Source organism: Neofelis nebulosa, chromosome 8 (assembly GCF_028018385.1).
Source record: "Neofelis nebulosa isolate mNeoNeb1 chromosome 8, mNeoNeb1.pri, whole genome shotgun sequence".
NCBI classification, from domain to species: domain Eukaryota; kingdom Metazoa; phylum Chordata; class Mammalia; order Carnivora; family Felidae; genus Neofelis; species Neofelis nebulosa.
This window is the reverse complement of record NC_080789.1, coordinates 126,459,949-126,474,746: the sequence shown is the minus strand read 5'-3', so window position 1 is coordinate 126,474,746 and position 14,798 is coordinate 126,459,949. Positions and strand designations below refer to the sequence as shown.

Sequence of the window (14,798 nt, the reverse complement as noted above, 5' to 3'; positions counted from 1 at the left end):
TTGTGGGACAGTTGGTTTCCTTTTGTTTCAAAGTCACAGCCTTATCACGGATCTTGGTTGACTATGTGGCACTTTTATATAAATCAAAAAACCTGAAGGGTGAGTGTAGAGAGCGTTCAATTACGTTTTCTTTGCTTCTCAAATTGATATAGATCCAAATTAGGCCACATTTTTTTAAATTTATAGAAATTGTTTACATTTAAAAGCCATGAAGGACTCATTTAAAATATCTTTTTTTTTCATGATAAGTTAATGAAACAATGTTTTAGAAAGAAACATTTTTGTTTCATCTGTACTGTTTCATAACAAACTTTTTTTGTCAGTCAGGTCTTAGCCTAATGGGGGGAAAAAAAAAAACCTTGTCCTGTGTCCTACATTCTTAACACCTTTTGCATTCTGTTAGAATAATCTTAAATTTAGAATGTTTTTAAAATAGTAACAGGACTATATCACATTTATTAGGAAGCAGTTTATAACTTTATCACAAAGATGATCAATCTTGGGGCTTTCCGCTTGAAGATAAACTATTCGTTTAAAATTAAAGAAAAAATGCAATGTTTCCAGCAGCCTTCGTTTTCAAACTGCTAATCTTTAACACACTCCAGGTTTGGGTTGGCTCTCTAATTACTGATATCTGCATCAAGATATTCTTTTTTATTTATTTTTAATTTTTTTAACATTTATTTATTTTTGAGAGACAGACAGAACATGAGCAGGGGAGGGGCAGAGAGAGAGGGAGAGACACAGAATCTGAAACAGGCCCCAGGCTCTGAGCTGTCAGCACAGAGCCCGACACAGGGCTCAAACTCATGAACTGCGAGATCATGACCTGAGCTGAAGTCGGAAGCTTAACCAACTGAGCCACCCAGGCGCCCCTGCATCAAGATATTCTTAATTCATGTTTTACTTATGAAAAGTAACAAAGATAGATGCTTAGGGATTAATATTGTATCTAATGAACATTTTTGTTCTTCAAGAAAGAATTCCACCCATCATGTAATGAATATACATTCTTTTGACCAAATGAGCAGAGTTTCTCGTGCCAAGAGGTCCCTTCCAAAGTTGAAGAACCAGCATGATTGAGACAGGGCATCAAGGCTTTATCACAAATCTTGTGTCACTGTTTTCTCTGTTTTTCTAGAGCAAGCCTTCTAGAACTTTCCCCCTCCTAGCCCTGCTGAGATTCCCTCTTAGGTTTAACCTCTCACTTTTCCTCTGGCCAAAGCACCAAAGCTCTGTGAGAACTGTGTCTTTTGAAGCTAAGAAAAAAGGGGACTCTAAGCAGTGAATATAGAGAATGAGGGGTATCTGTTTCAGCCCTTAAGAAAATGTCTCCAGCGTCAAACTGTCCTTTTCAGTGCCTGTCATTTCTGTCCCTTCAGGGTGGGGTTGGCTGCTGAGGCACCGCTGGTTCAGCTGCTTCTCAGAGGGAACCCCGGCTCTCCGGCCCAGGTAATGGCCTCCGGCTGGCTCTTCACCAGCCCCATCTGAGCCGGCCCTGAGGCACAGAGCTGTTTCACTTCTCCCCTTCCCAGCTCGCCCAGCCTGGCTCCGCGTTTCTCACCATCACCCTTTCACCGCCCCCCCCTTCCTCACCCCTCTCCCCCATGTGTCTCTTTCTTCCCTTCCTCTGTGTCTGCTCTTCTCAGAAGTTAGCTTACAAAGCAAAGTTGTAACTTTGAATTCCTGTTTTTCCAACTACCCTCATGTGACAGGATATCTCCTTATTGGAGGTTTTCCCTAATTTCAGAAGCCCTTTAAAAGTGAGAGCTTCCTCCACACTTCTTTTCAGCAGGGCAGCTCTGAGAACACAGTAGGGGAAGGGGTGATTGGGTGCCTGCGTTGTCTGGCTTCCTGCTTACCCCCTCCTCTCCATCAGTGGAAGGAAAGGATAAACTCTGGGCCATGAGGCTGTCCCTGCTCCTGGTTTTCGTCTGTCTCATTCCAGTGGCTGTGCAGCTGTTGGGTAAGTTGACCGAGGTGACGGCTTTCTGACTTGGGGCCTGGAGGAGCTCCTTCCTCTTTGGGTCAAGGTTAGTGGGGTCCTTTCAACGCTTGCGGTGAGGAGGAAAGCAAAAGTCCTCTGCGCCACCAGCTCTGGGGGAACCTGGTCGCCTCCTCCTGGCTGCTGGGCCTGGAAGCTGGGGACCTTGAGCCCAGAGGCTGCTTCTCAGGCCAGATGTGCCACCTGGTCCCGCAGAACCCCTGTCTCCTCCTGATATCCCCCAGTTCCCATTGTTCCTTCCCTGGTCTGTTCTCTGAGGGATTTCCTCTGTGGTTTGTGCATTCTTGCTTTCAGTTCACAGTATTTCTGTCTAACCTGCAAGAAATAATCTTGTGAGTGTTTTGGGCCACAAGGAGGGCGGGTCCTGGTGTCTTTCCTCGTGGTGGGTTTAAGGACAGGATCGTAGATCATCCTCCAAGGAGGGATTCCATGAGATTTTCACAATGCTGCTTTTTGCCTGTGAGCAAACCTTTTAATCGTCCATAGTTTTTATAGCTACAAATTTCACCCTTATCTGTTTTCTAAGTTGTTCAAACTGATTTATACTTGTTTTCTTCCTCCCCCCCCCCTTTTTTTTTTCCTGGAGACTGGCGATTACTTAGGAGGAACAGATTCACAGCTTTTCAAATCCTCAAAGACATTATCAAGTCTCTCTTTTCTGTCTCTCTAGACTCAACCTGCTTAAACGTCAGAAAGAGGGTGCCAGTTAGAATTTGCATTCTCAGTTCCCTTTGGAAATGAGATGGAAAGGGCTTCACCTTTGAAATTCTGGTTCCTGATCCCCCCGTTTTCTCCCAAATCAGCACACGCCATCTGTGCCCCTTCTGTGCCAACGGCACTTTGTGTTCTCCATGTAACTGTGGGGGCACAACTGGGACCACACAGATAACACAGAAACCCCAACCACCAGGAGACTGCCCGGGGAGAGTGCTGACCACAGAAAATGTGAAATCATGATGAGCATTAAGTTGCAGTGATTATAAAAACACAAGCCAAGGCACCCTGCCCCTGCCGGGAAACTACTTAATTATTCTGTGTTTTCATTTCCTTGTTTATAAAATGGGGAGCATGATGTTATTTGGCCCTGTGTTTTGTTTTCTTTTTTAATTCATTAAACATTTTTTTAATGTTAATTAATTTTTTATTTTAGAGAGAATGCATACACAAGTGGGGGAAAGGGGCAAAGGGAGAGGGAGAGACAGAAAGACAGAGGGAGAGAATCTTAAGTGGTCTTCATGCTCAGCACGGAGCCTGATGTAGGGATCAGTCCCATGACTCTGAGATCATGCCCTGGGCTGAAATCAAGAGTTGGACGTTCGAATGACTGAGCCACCCAAGTGCCTGTTGTTGTTGTTTTTAAATTTATTTATTTGTTTAAGTAATCTTTACACCCAATGTGGAGCTCAAAACCATGACCCCAAGATCAAGAGTCCTATGCTTTTTTGACTGAGCTAGCCAGGAGCCCCTATACACCCCTTGTTTTTGCAAGGATTCAGTGAGTTGCAAAATGTAATTTGTTTGTTTGTTTATTTATTTATTTATTTTTGAGAGAGAAAGTGGGGGGAAGCAGGGGGAAGAGAGAGAGAGAGAGAGAGAGAGAGAGAGAGAGAGAGAGAGAATCTCAAGCAAGCTCTATGCATGGAGCCGATGCAGGGCTCAGTCCCACAACCCTGGGATCATGACCTGAGCCAAAATCAAAAGTTGGATGCTCAACCAACTGAGACACCCAGGCACCTCTAAAATGTGTAGAACATAGGATGGCCCATAGGAATTGCTTGGCAAGTGCTAGCTATTAAAACAGGGACTTCTGGTTCCCACAGTAATCATTAACTATCCAATAAAAGCAGTATATTAAGCATTTAAGCGAGAGATTTCCCAAGAAACCAATGCTGAGAAAGATTCTTGGAGCTTAAGAAGATATTTGGCCTTATTCCTGGCTACAAAGCTTATCTCTCAATGTGTAAGGGGGGCTGGAGAGGAGATGCTTAACATAAGCGAAAGAATGCCATGGGGTGGGTCTAGAGGTTTAGACATCATCACAGTATTCGTGTTGCAAATCTGTCTCATGGAAGGGAGTTAATATATTCTTCATGGGCCCCAAAGGTTAAAACTAAAGCCAGTGAAAAGCTTTTAAGAGTTGCCCTGTCTCAAATAGAATAGTCTGCTTAGGAGTAAGTTCCCTGTCTCTGAAGGTCTTCAGTTGGAACCTGGACGAACAATTCGAGGGTTCTGTGTGTGACCTGAATTTCTAACCCAGGGCAGTCCAACAGAAACATCATTGGCCACATTATGGAGCCACACTCAAAAAAAAAAAAAAAAAAAAAGTAAAAGAGAAACAGGTGACCTTGATTTTACGAAGATATTTAATTTAACCCAATATATCCAAAATATTGTCAGTGAACATGAATGACAATAAAACATTGGAATAGTTTCACACTCATTTTTTAAAAGTTACATTTTCAAAACACAGTATTTTATACTTACAGCCATGCATCAGTTCAGACTGGCCTCATTCAACTATACAATAGACCCTTGGGGCCAAGGGCTACCATATTGGGCAGCCTGGCTACTAATTTTCTTTGTATTGACTCTTAGTGCTTTGGGGCAAGAAATGTTTCTCAACTTGCTTAGGAATTTTCCCCTCCTTGAGACAGCAGGATGCCTTACTCTGATGAATGTCTTCCTCTTCAGAGGCACAAATACAGGGGAAGCAGGGAGGTGCTGAAGGTGATTACTCAGAGAATAAAAAGCAAACGAAAACATGGGTAAGGGAGCTCCTTCCCCAATTTTTTTTTTTTCAACTTGAGAACGTATAATTCTGATTTTACCTTTTTTTGGCTCAGGCAGCACATGAACAGAGGTTAGTTGCTGCTGTGTTAGCAATAGACCAAAGGTTGTATCAATTCCCTGCTCCCCCTGCAGCCTCTTCCCTGGCTCCCTATCCATTAAGAAAATCCATGGAAAGGTCTCCCTACTGTCTGTCGTGTATTCTTTTTTTCAACCCAGAACCCTTTGTCCCACCTTCCTGAGAGCATCCCACATCATCAGCACCATGAACATCCACACCATACCTTGAGGGGCCAGGAGGCGAAGCTTGAGGGGGGGCAAGTTCTTACCCTTCTTGCCATGCTACCCATTCAGCAGGAGGAATCGCATTTGGCACCAATGTTTAGATCTCAGTGGGGATGTCGTCACAGGCAGACACAGTGAGAGATGCTCAGACACGATGGTTGGACCTCAGCAGAGAGGCTTAGCTCAAAATGGGATGGTCTGACTCACAAGCAATGGTGTGTTGGTAAACTTAACAACTGGTTCTCAGAAGAAAAGCACTGATGTGGGGCACTTAACCAATTGCCATGGTGGAACATTCCTGCCATGGTTGATTTCAAACTACCGATGTGATGGCCCTGGAGGCAGAGCTGGAAAAGATGCCAATAATAGGATCTCACTAGCCAATGAGTGTAAAATTAGAGTGAATTTGACCTCTGGTGGTCTTGTGCTGCGTCCAACCTCCTTGTTTTATAGGTAAGAAAACTGAAGTCCTGACATGTTAGGTGATCTTTCCAGAGTCTCACAACTAGTTACTGGCACAACCTGTTTAGTGCTTAAGACTCCTGACTCCTAATGGAACATTCTTTCTATTAAACAGAAGCCATTTTTTTTTTTTTTTTTCTGAATGAATGATTGGTTTAATACCAATCTAGGATTTCTTCAAGAAACTATTCCCCACTGCTGTTCCCTTGGTCATTTTAATTTTCATAAAATTTTCTTTATAATATTTCTACTTTTCTTGATTTCTAGCCCCATTGTTTCTTCCTTTACTTGTGACTCCTTTTAGATGCCAGATTTAAGACATACTTTCTAAAGTTACTGAGCAAAACCAAGTCCTTATCATCTTTCATTTTTCAGTTCTTGTTATATTTGTCTATTTTTCCTGTTAGTGTTCCAAACTTCCTCTGATTTTTCTGAAATTGAGAGATGGAGACCTGGCTGTGTAAGATATTGCAGATATAGGTAAGATGGCAATTGCCTTGTTACATGACAATTCAGCGCCTGAGGAGGGTGTTGAACCAAATTTCTAGGTAGGAAGAGTCATCATTGGCTAGATGTGAACTTCACAGAGTCAAATGTGCTCTACCTCAGTTAAAGACAAAGATGCCTGTCTTCAGAAAGGAACTACAGGGGCACCTGGGTGGCTCAGTCAGTTGAGCATCTGACTTCGGCTCAGATCATGATCTCGTGGTTCATGAGTTCAAGCCCCACATCGGGCTCGCTGCCGTCAGCCCGTCAGCTCAGAGCCTGCTTTAGATCCTCTGTCTGCCTCTCTCTGCCCCTCCACTGCCTGCACTCTCTCAGAAATAAATAAACATAAAAAAAAAAAAAAAGGAACTAGAGATCACAGGCATCCTTTGACACTCACATCTGGTCTCTGAGACTGAATCCCAAGCAGCTAAGGGAGAACTAGGAAGTCACAGAGGCCACAAAAGGAGTTGAACGAAAGGAAAGTAGTTTCTACTTCCTATGTGTCTCTACATAGCAAAGAGGGAGTCAAACTGATGTGGAAATGAGAACAGTTGTGTCCTCTTGCCTCTTGGCCACCATCAAGCATTGTTGGATGGAAAAGTCATGTGGGTAGTTTGATCTAGAAGAGTGTAGTGGAAATCAGACCGACCAAAAACGAGAGTAAAGAAGGTAAGAAAGCAAGTGCCCTTTCAAAAAGAATTGAAACTGACATGGAAAAAATAATGCATTCTAAGACAAATTTGCCCAGTTACAAACCAAGTTAAGGTCATTCAAGCTAAGAGCACTTTCAGATCCTTTATCACATTAATTAATCACTTTCAGGTCTTTAATCAGATCCTTACAACAGCCCGTGGGGTAAGACGGGTAAGGGGTAGTAGCCGGCTTTTACTACAGGAGAAAACAGGCTCAGAAGTCAGCTAGCCAGGAGGGACCAGAGCCTCTCTGCCAGTGTCTTCTGACTCTGAGGCTAAGAAGTAGACAGAAGTTACCAGCCGGAGTGTGTTGACCAGGAAAGACGTACATGTGCTCAAAACAACAGTATGTCAAAGAAGGGCTTAGTCCTTCCGTTTGTACCAATCGTTTAGACTTCTCACCTGGGGAGGGGAAGGAGGGCATTAACACTGGAGTGTTTACTATATGCAAAAGGACTTGCTGGGTGTCTTACCTCAATTATCTCATTTAGAAGTTCATAGCAACTCTCTCAGGGAACATTATTATCCCTATTTTACAGATGAGGAAATCGAGGCTGGAATGATTAATTTAACTGAGGCAACACAACGAGGGAATGGTGGAGCCAGAATTTGATAACAAGTTTACTGACCCCAAAGAATATACCTTTCTCCACCACATCACGTGTCTCTTGAGTTTGGAAACTCTGGAGTCTCCACCATTTCTGTTCTTCTGTCCCTTTCTCTGGGCTGCTGCAACATCTCTATCTGCTCTAGTCACATCCTGTTCTGAACCACTTCACACTGTCTTCAAGACTGATTTCCCCCAAGTCAATGAGAACAGTTGCCGCGTTTCTAGCAATTTCTGTGTCAGGAACTGTTCTCGGTGCTTCATTTAGATGATCTCACTGAATTCTCGCAACAACCAGCAGATCTTGTTATTCTTCCCTCATTTTTCAGATGGGGAAAAGGAAGCACAGAGTGGCTTAGGAACTTGACCAAAGTCACACAGCCAGTGAGCGTCAGAGCTCTGATCGTGTCATGATCAGAGCGACGCGATACCTAAGGATTAATTAGCACGGCTGCGAGGGGAAGAAGATAGAGTGGCATAGTGTCAACACCTTACCTACAGATTTTGCTTGTCTGTCTGAGAATTGGGGGAGAGGCTGGCATTCTGGGGTTGAAGATCCAGGAGAGAAAGGAAAGGAGAACGTGTGGAGAGACAGAAGGGGATAGAATCTAGGATACGGGTAGAGAGATCAGCAGACCGAGGGAGACCTGCTGAGACAAGAATGAACTAGCCCAGGAAGGGTAGAGATATTCATATCTTTAGGAAAGGAGACAGGAAGTTGGAGGAATGTCTAGCTCCTGACCTCTCCTTTCTCCTCGAGGTCATAACCCATATTGGATTCATAGCTGTACCTCCCCAAATAGCCAAACGCAGTGACTTAAATTATTGGGTTCTCTGAATATTTGGTGAATAAATGAAGGAGCAAAATGAAAAATAAAATAATTCTCAATTTTTCCTCTATCTTTTTTTAATTTATTATTTATTTATTTAAAACAAATTTTGGGGGCGCCTGGGTGGCTCAGTCGGTTGAGCGTCTGACTTTGGCTCAGGTCATGATCTCGTGGTTCCTGAGTTCGAGCCCCGCGTCAGGCTCTGTGCTGACAGCTCGGAGCCTGGAGCCTGCTTCAGATTCTGTGTTCCCTCTCTTTCTGCCTCTCCCTGACTTGTGCTCTGTCTCTGTCTCTGTCTCCCTCTCAAAAATAAACATTAAAAAAAATTAAACAAATTTTTAATGTTTATTCATTTATTTAGCAAGAGAGAGTGCACACATGCATGCATATGAGAGGGGGAGGGGCAGAGAGCGAGGGAGAGAGAGAATCCCAAGTAGGCTCTGTGCTGTCACCACAGCCCAACACGGGGGGACCATGACCTGAGCCGAGATCAAGAGTCAGACTTCTGACTGACAGAGCCACCCAGGCATCCCTCCTTTATTCTTTTGTTCAATCTTCCTAAACCTAACACTGTAATCCTTAGTCTTCTCTCTGCCCCCAGCACTTGGCATAGTGTTTTTTTGCATATACTACGTGCATGATAAGTATTTGCTTTTTGCCTAACTTCAGTTCTGGGAGGACGCATATGTAGGTTTTACATTCATTTACTGAGGCTTATGAACAGATTTCTTTGGGTTGCTCAAAATGCTGTCTCTGACGGTGATTTGAGTGAACTAGTTTACTTGGGAGACAGTCCAAGGAAACACCAGCAGAGGAGTGGGGAACTGAGACCAGAAGGGAAGGAGCCAGTGACCACTGTGGACAACTGGGGTTTAGCCCTGCTGGGGCGCTCTGGGGGACAGTGTAGAGTATGTGCCTTAGCATCATCCCGCCCACCATTCCAGGGATTTGGGGCGTTTATTCATTGATTGCTATCAGTCACTGGTGAAGGGCTCCTCTTGGGGGGCCTTAGTTCTCTGACCTTTGTCTTTGCAGTGTGTAGGCACAGTGGGGCAGGGGGCTCTGATGACCAGAAAACGTCCCCCAGGCTCACAGATGTTGTGCTGACGTTGGGGAGTGGGGCTGCCATGCACCGAAATGGCAAAAGGCAAGAAGAAATAAGTGGATTCCACTTATTTTCTTCTTTGCCAGCTTCTCTATCTTGCGAAAGATTGCTTTTCGTGTTTGCGTGTCAGCGTCTTATTTCTTGATACTGGGGAAAGTCTGCAAATGTCTAAGGAAACATAGCATATAATAGTCATATCTCTAGATAGTCCCATTTAATAACCTAACTTTTTTTGCTTGTAAATTCAGAAATCTAATTTATTTGCTCAATGTTATGGAAAATTTTAAAACTGTTAAAATATGTTTGAAAGAATACTCATACTCATGTTACTGGATATCTCCCCTTCCGTTATGTTGACTTGAGATATTGAATTGAAACTTACTGCTTCTTTCCTAAGTGTATTTTGACGTTTGAGGTTTCTGGCTTTGAATTAACATCAGGCGGTGTGAGTTTAGTGGCAGGGAACTTGTCTCTGGTTTGTCCTTTACAATGTCACCAGCACAGTGCCTGGCACATATGTGTTGAAGAATTAATATGAGATTAGGCAGATCGAGTTAAGATAGAAGGAGGATCTCTTCAATTCTGCAAAGAAATTTCTGATGTGTAAGTATTTAAAAAGCAAAAAGAGGGGTGCCTGGGTGGCTCAGTCGGTTGAGCATCCAACTTCGGCTCAGGTCATGATCTCGCAGTCTGTGGATTTGAGCCCTGCGTCAGGCTCTGGGCTGACAGCTCAGAGCCTGGAGCCTGCTTCGGATTCCGTGTCTCTCTGTCTGCCCCTTCCTGGCTCGTTTCTCTCTCTCTCTCTCTCTCTCTCTCTCTCTCTCTCTCAAAAATGAATAAACATTAAAAAAATAAAAAGCAAAAAGAAAGAAAAATACTCATTCGATCCCATAATTGAGATGGCAAAGAAATGAATCCATTGATTCAGCTGTCTTCATGTGTTAGCTTTGCAGTGCTTACGATATCAGGATTACTCTAGACAAAAAAAAAAAAAAAAAAAAAAAAAAAAGAATGTTTGTACATATAAAACATTGGTGGTGTTGATAGTGGCAAGAATGGCACAAAATGCCTTTTGGTCAAGGCCTTGAATCACTTTCAGCGGAAGAAATGTGACCTTTTAAATCAGAGACATTGCGCATAGAACCATGATAAAAGCAGAACTCCGTGTTGATAGTTGGGGAGAGGAATAATGTATGACTGTGAAATCATAAAGTGATAATTTTACATTTCCTTATATTGTTTAACAATGACAATATCAAACTTACACTGCTCCTTACTGTCAAAGATAAATAAAGGAAATCAGAATAGATACGTTTGAATCGAAATAGAAGCTTTTCATTTGCAAGTACTCCTTAAAAATATTTTTTTAATGCTTATTTATTTTTGAGAGAGAGAGAGAGAGAGAGCAGGGGAGGGGCAGACAGAGAGGAAGACACCGAATCCGAAGCAGGCTCCAGACTCTGAGCTGTCAGCACAGAGCCTGACGCGGGGCTCAAACCCACGAACTGTGAAATCATGACCTGAACCAAAGTCAGACACTTAACCAACTGTGCTACCCAGACACCCCTCCAAATACACCTTTTATAAAAGTTTATAAATTGGTCCTCAGTATAAATAAATGTTCAGGGGGAAAAGTAACATTAAATATACTCATCATCCTCAGTCAATTACTAAATAAAATAATGTATCTGGGTTACTAGTCAAAATGCTTCAGACTTAATTAATATTCTTTCATGCATTCAACTAATATTTGTTGAGAGGCTAGTATGCTTCAAAAAGAGAGGATAGAGTACTGAGGCAGAAAGGCTAGCTCTTTCTACTTGTAGAATTTGCATTTCAGTAGAAGGACACAGACAAAATATAATTAAATGGATTTTTTAAAGTTTACTTATTTATTTTGAGAAAGAGAGCACGTGTGGGCAGGGCAGAGAGAGGGGAGGAGAGAGAGAAGCCCAAGCAGGCTTCAGCACAGAGCCTGCTGATGTGGGGCTTGAACTCGTGAACTGTGAGATCATGACTTGAGCCCAAAACAAGAGCTAGATGCTTAACTGCCTGAGCCACCGAGGCACCCTGATAACTGAAGGGATTTTTAAAAAAGAACATATTTTAAGATGGTTATGAATATTATATAGAAAATAAAAGAGCACAATTAGGATAGTCTACTCACTAAGGAGTTGACACTTGACCTGGGACCTTCACGAGCATCCCAAGAATAGGGAACTCAAAATACGAAGTTTCCAAAGTGGAAGCGAAGCGTTTGAGGAACAGAAAGGTCTGTGGCTGGAAGGTGGTGGGTGAGAGCAGGGATGGCCGGCTGGACCATGCCTCCCCTAGTGAGCTACGATGTGGAGGCTGGATATTTTTCTCCTCTGTGCAGCCATGCACTCTCGAAGGGTTGACACTGTTGGGAAAATACTGTTAAAAACAAAATCTCCTCTCAACCTAGAAAACCTCTCCACAAAGGTAGAAGAAAAAGAAAACAATCTGATTATTGAATGAGCATTCAACCGGAATGCAATGCACATCAAGGGCAATCTGCTAGAGAGACTGCAAAGACAGACAGAAATCTGACTCTATTATACCGTTAAGTGGGAACAACCCATTACATTAGGTAGGATTTGAAATTCGGAGTCAGGTGGCAAATTAGGCCCATCTCACCCAGGAAACTCCTTATATTGCTAGGCAATATAAGGAAACTTAAAATTATCACTTCATGATTTCACAGTCATACGTTATTCTTCTCACCAACTGGTCAACACGGAGTTCTGCTTTTATCATGGTTCTGGGTGCAGGTGTTATCTTCTTTGATAATTGCATTTCAAAGAGAGGACGACCAGAGTTAAGACTATGGTGGCATGGTCTAAGGCAGTGGCCATGGAGACAGACAGAAAAGAATGGATTAGAGTGTATGTATTAGGGTTCTCTGGAGAAACAGAACCAATAGGATGTGTGTGTATCTCTCTCTCTCTCTCTCTCTCTCTGTCTATGTATCTATGTATCTATGTATCTATGTATCTATCTATCTATCTACCTACCTACCTATCATCTACTATCTATCTATCTACTATCTGTCTATCTATCTATCTATCTATCTATCTATCTATCTATCTATCATCTATCTATCTATCATCATCATCTTCTACCTATCTTTGAGAAATATTTAAGGAATTAGCTCATGCAGTTGTGAAGGCTGACAAGTCCAAAATCTACAAGGGTAGCCTGGCAGACGGGAAACTCAAGAAAGAGTTGACATTGCAGGTCAAGTCCAAAGGCAGTCTGGAGAATTTTTTCTTTTTCAGGGACCTCAGTCTGTTATCTCTAAAGCTTTTCAGCTGACTGGATGAGGCCCACCCACAGTCTGGAGGGTAATCTGCTTTACCCAAAGTCTACCGATTCAAATGTTAATCTTATCAATCAAACAAACAAACAAACCTTCCAAGCAACATCCAGACTGGGGTTTGACCAAATTTCTAGGTACTGTGATCTAGCCAAGCTGATACATAAAATTACCTATCACGGTGTATTTTTGGGTAGAGCCAATAGATTCTGCTTTTGTTCTAGAAAGTGAAGGAAAGCTGAGAATCCATGATGAGTCCTAGGTTTTTGGCTTATGGATATGAATGGATGATGGTGCCATTAATGAAAAACAGAAGATTGGATATTTGGTCATTAAGTGCCATCATATGCAGAGAAAAATTAAGATGGAGCCACAGATGAAAATTAGTTACATAAATTACAAGTCAAATAAGTATAAAAACCTCTGAAGGAAGAACACTAACTGTGCCCAATGACATTCAAGCACCTTACCTTAAACAGCTGGCTATGAGCTGGTTGCGGGACTGAATCTGAGTGGTTTATAAATGCTGGCCGTGCAGTGATGCCGAAGTATGAGATGGAAGATATTATTGTTGATGAGATAGATGTTACTCAGCAAAACTATCTGAAAAGTGGAAGGTATGTGAAGATAGGAAAACAACAGTTGGGATAGAAAACACAAATTAAAGGTAAAGGGCTGTAGAGATGAGTTCAAAGATCTATATGACAAAATTTCTAGACTTCATTACCGTTTAATTTTTTTATTGAAAAATTTTTAATGTTTATTTATTTTTGAGAGAAAGAGAGAGAGAGAGAGAGAGAGAGAGAGAGAGAGACAAAGTGCAAGCAGGGGAGGGGCAGAGAGAGAGGGAGACACAGAATCTGAGACAGGCTCCAGGCTGTGAGCCATCAGCACAGAGCCCGATGCAGGGCTCGAACTCATCAACCACGAGATCATGACCTGAGCCAAAGTTGGACGCTCAACTGACTGGGCCACCCGGGCGCCCCCAGACTTGATTATCATATTCTATTAGAGGAGCCTAGATTTACATTTGTGTGTGGCAAATTATCATAGTAATTGACTTCTAAACTTTTTGTTTTCCTATCTCCTGTGTTTTATCATGAACAAAACACCATATCATGAGTATTTTCATTTTATTGCCAACGCAGAAAATTCCTCATCTTGTCACATGAGGACATAGGCAGTAATAAAATGAGATCAAGTCTGGGAAGGAGTTCAGCTACTTGGGAGGAGCTGTGGCTTGGGCATCGCATGTTCCGTTGACAGATGTCAACTCCGGAGAAGCCAAAAGGAGCAGGTGTTCTGAATTGAGACTCTATTGAGTCCCAATTCCAAGAAATCAAACCAGCAGAAATGAGAAACCCAGCTGAGGAACCCGGCTAAAGTTCAAAGTGGCACCAAATTAGGAGCCCAGACGGATTAGAGGCAGGTCTCTCGCAAGTGTGGGACGAGAACGGAGATGGGAGCGAGGCAGGGGAAAATAATCTTTCAAGGCAAACGTCCATTGTAAGCCCTAAATTGATGGTCCAAGAACTGACCTCAGAATGTAAGTGGTGCTAACCCCACAGGGGTGTTGAGGACAGTAAATAGAATATGGCTTGTGAAAATGTTTTGTAAACTGTGAAAGGACTCTGCTAGTGGCACTTTTATTCCTTTGCTGTATTTCACTGATGGTTTGATTAAAAATAATGAGCTAATATAGTCAGACCCTCAAACATCTGCAATACTACTGGCTCATTTTGAAAGACCAGTTAAGTAGGAGGAATTTAGTAACACTTCAGAAGTAGTGTTTGATATTTAGGTCATAAAATGAAAAGTCAGTTCTTTTCATTAGTCTATTCTTAAAAAGAGAAACAAGAAAGAAAACCCTTTACATGAATTCAGTTTTGATGTAAGGGGAAAAAATATGCTTACCAGATCTTTTTTTTCTCCTCCTCCTTCTCCTCCTCCTCCTCCTCCTCCTCCTCCTCCTCCTCCTCCTTCTTCTTCTTCTTCTTCTCCTCCTCCTCCTCCTCCTTCTCCTCCTTCTCCTCCTTCTCTTTCTCCTCCTTCTCTTTCTCCTCCTCCTCCTCCTTCTCCTCCTTCTCCTCCTTCTCTTTCTCCTCCTTCTATTTCTCCTCCTCCTCCTCCTCCTCCTCCTCCTCCTCCTCCTCCTCCTCCTCCTTCTCCTTCTCCTCCTTCTTCTTCTTTTTGGCAAGA

The 14,798-nt window shown here is 42.7% G+C and overlaps 1 protein-coding gene across 1 annotated transcript in view; it reads left to right on the top strand.

Annotated features, from left to right (window-relative positions):
- Positions 1 to 1,658: 1,658 nt before the first annotated feature.
- The window catches only part of MRC1 (mannose receptor C-type 1), a 99,236-nt gene continuing 86,096 nt past the window's right edge, over positions 1,659 to 14,798 (top strand). The window contains exon 1 of the mRNA XM_058681785.1: positions 1,659 to 1,966. Within this exon, the coding sequence (XP_058537768.1) occupies positions 1,906 to 1,966 (61 nt within the window). The 5' untranslated portion in view covers positions 1,659 to 1,905. The remainder of the gene's footprint in view (positions 1,967 to 14,798) is intronic.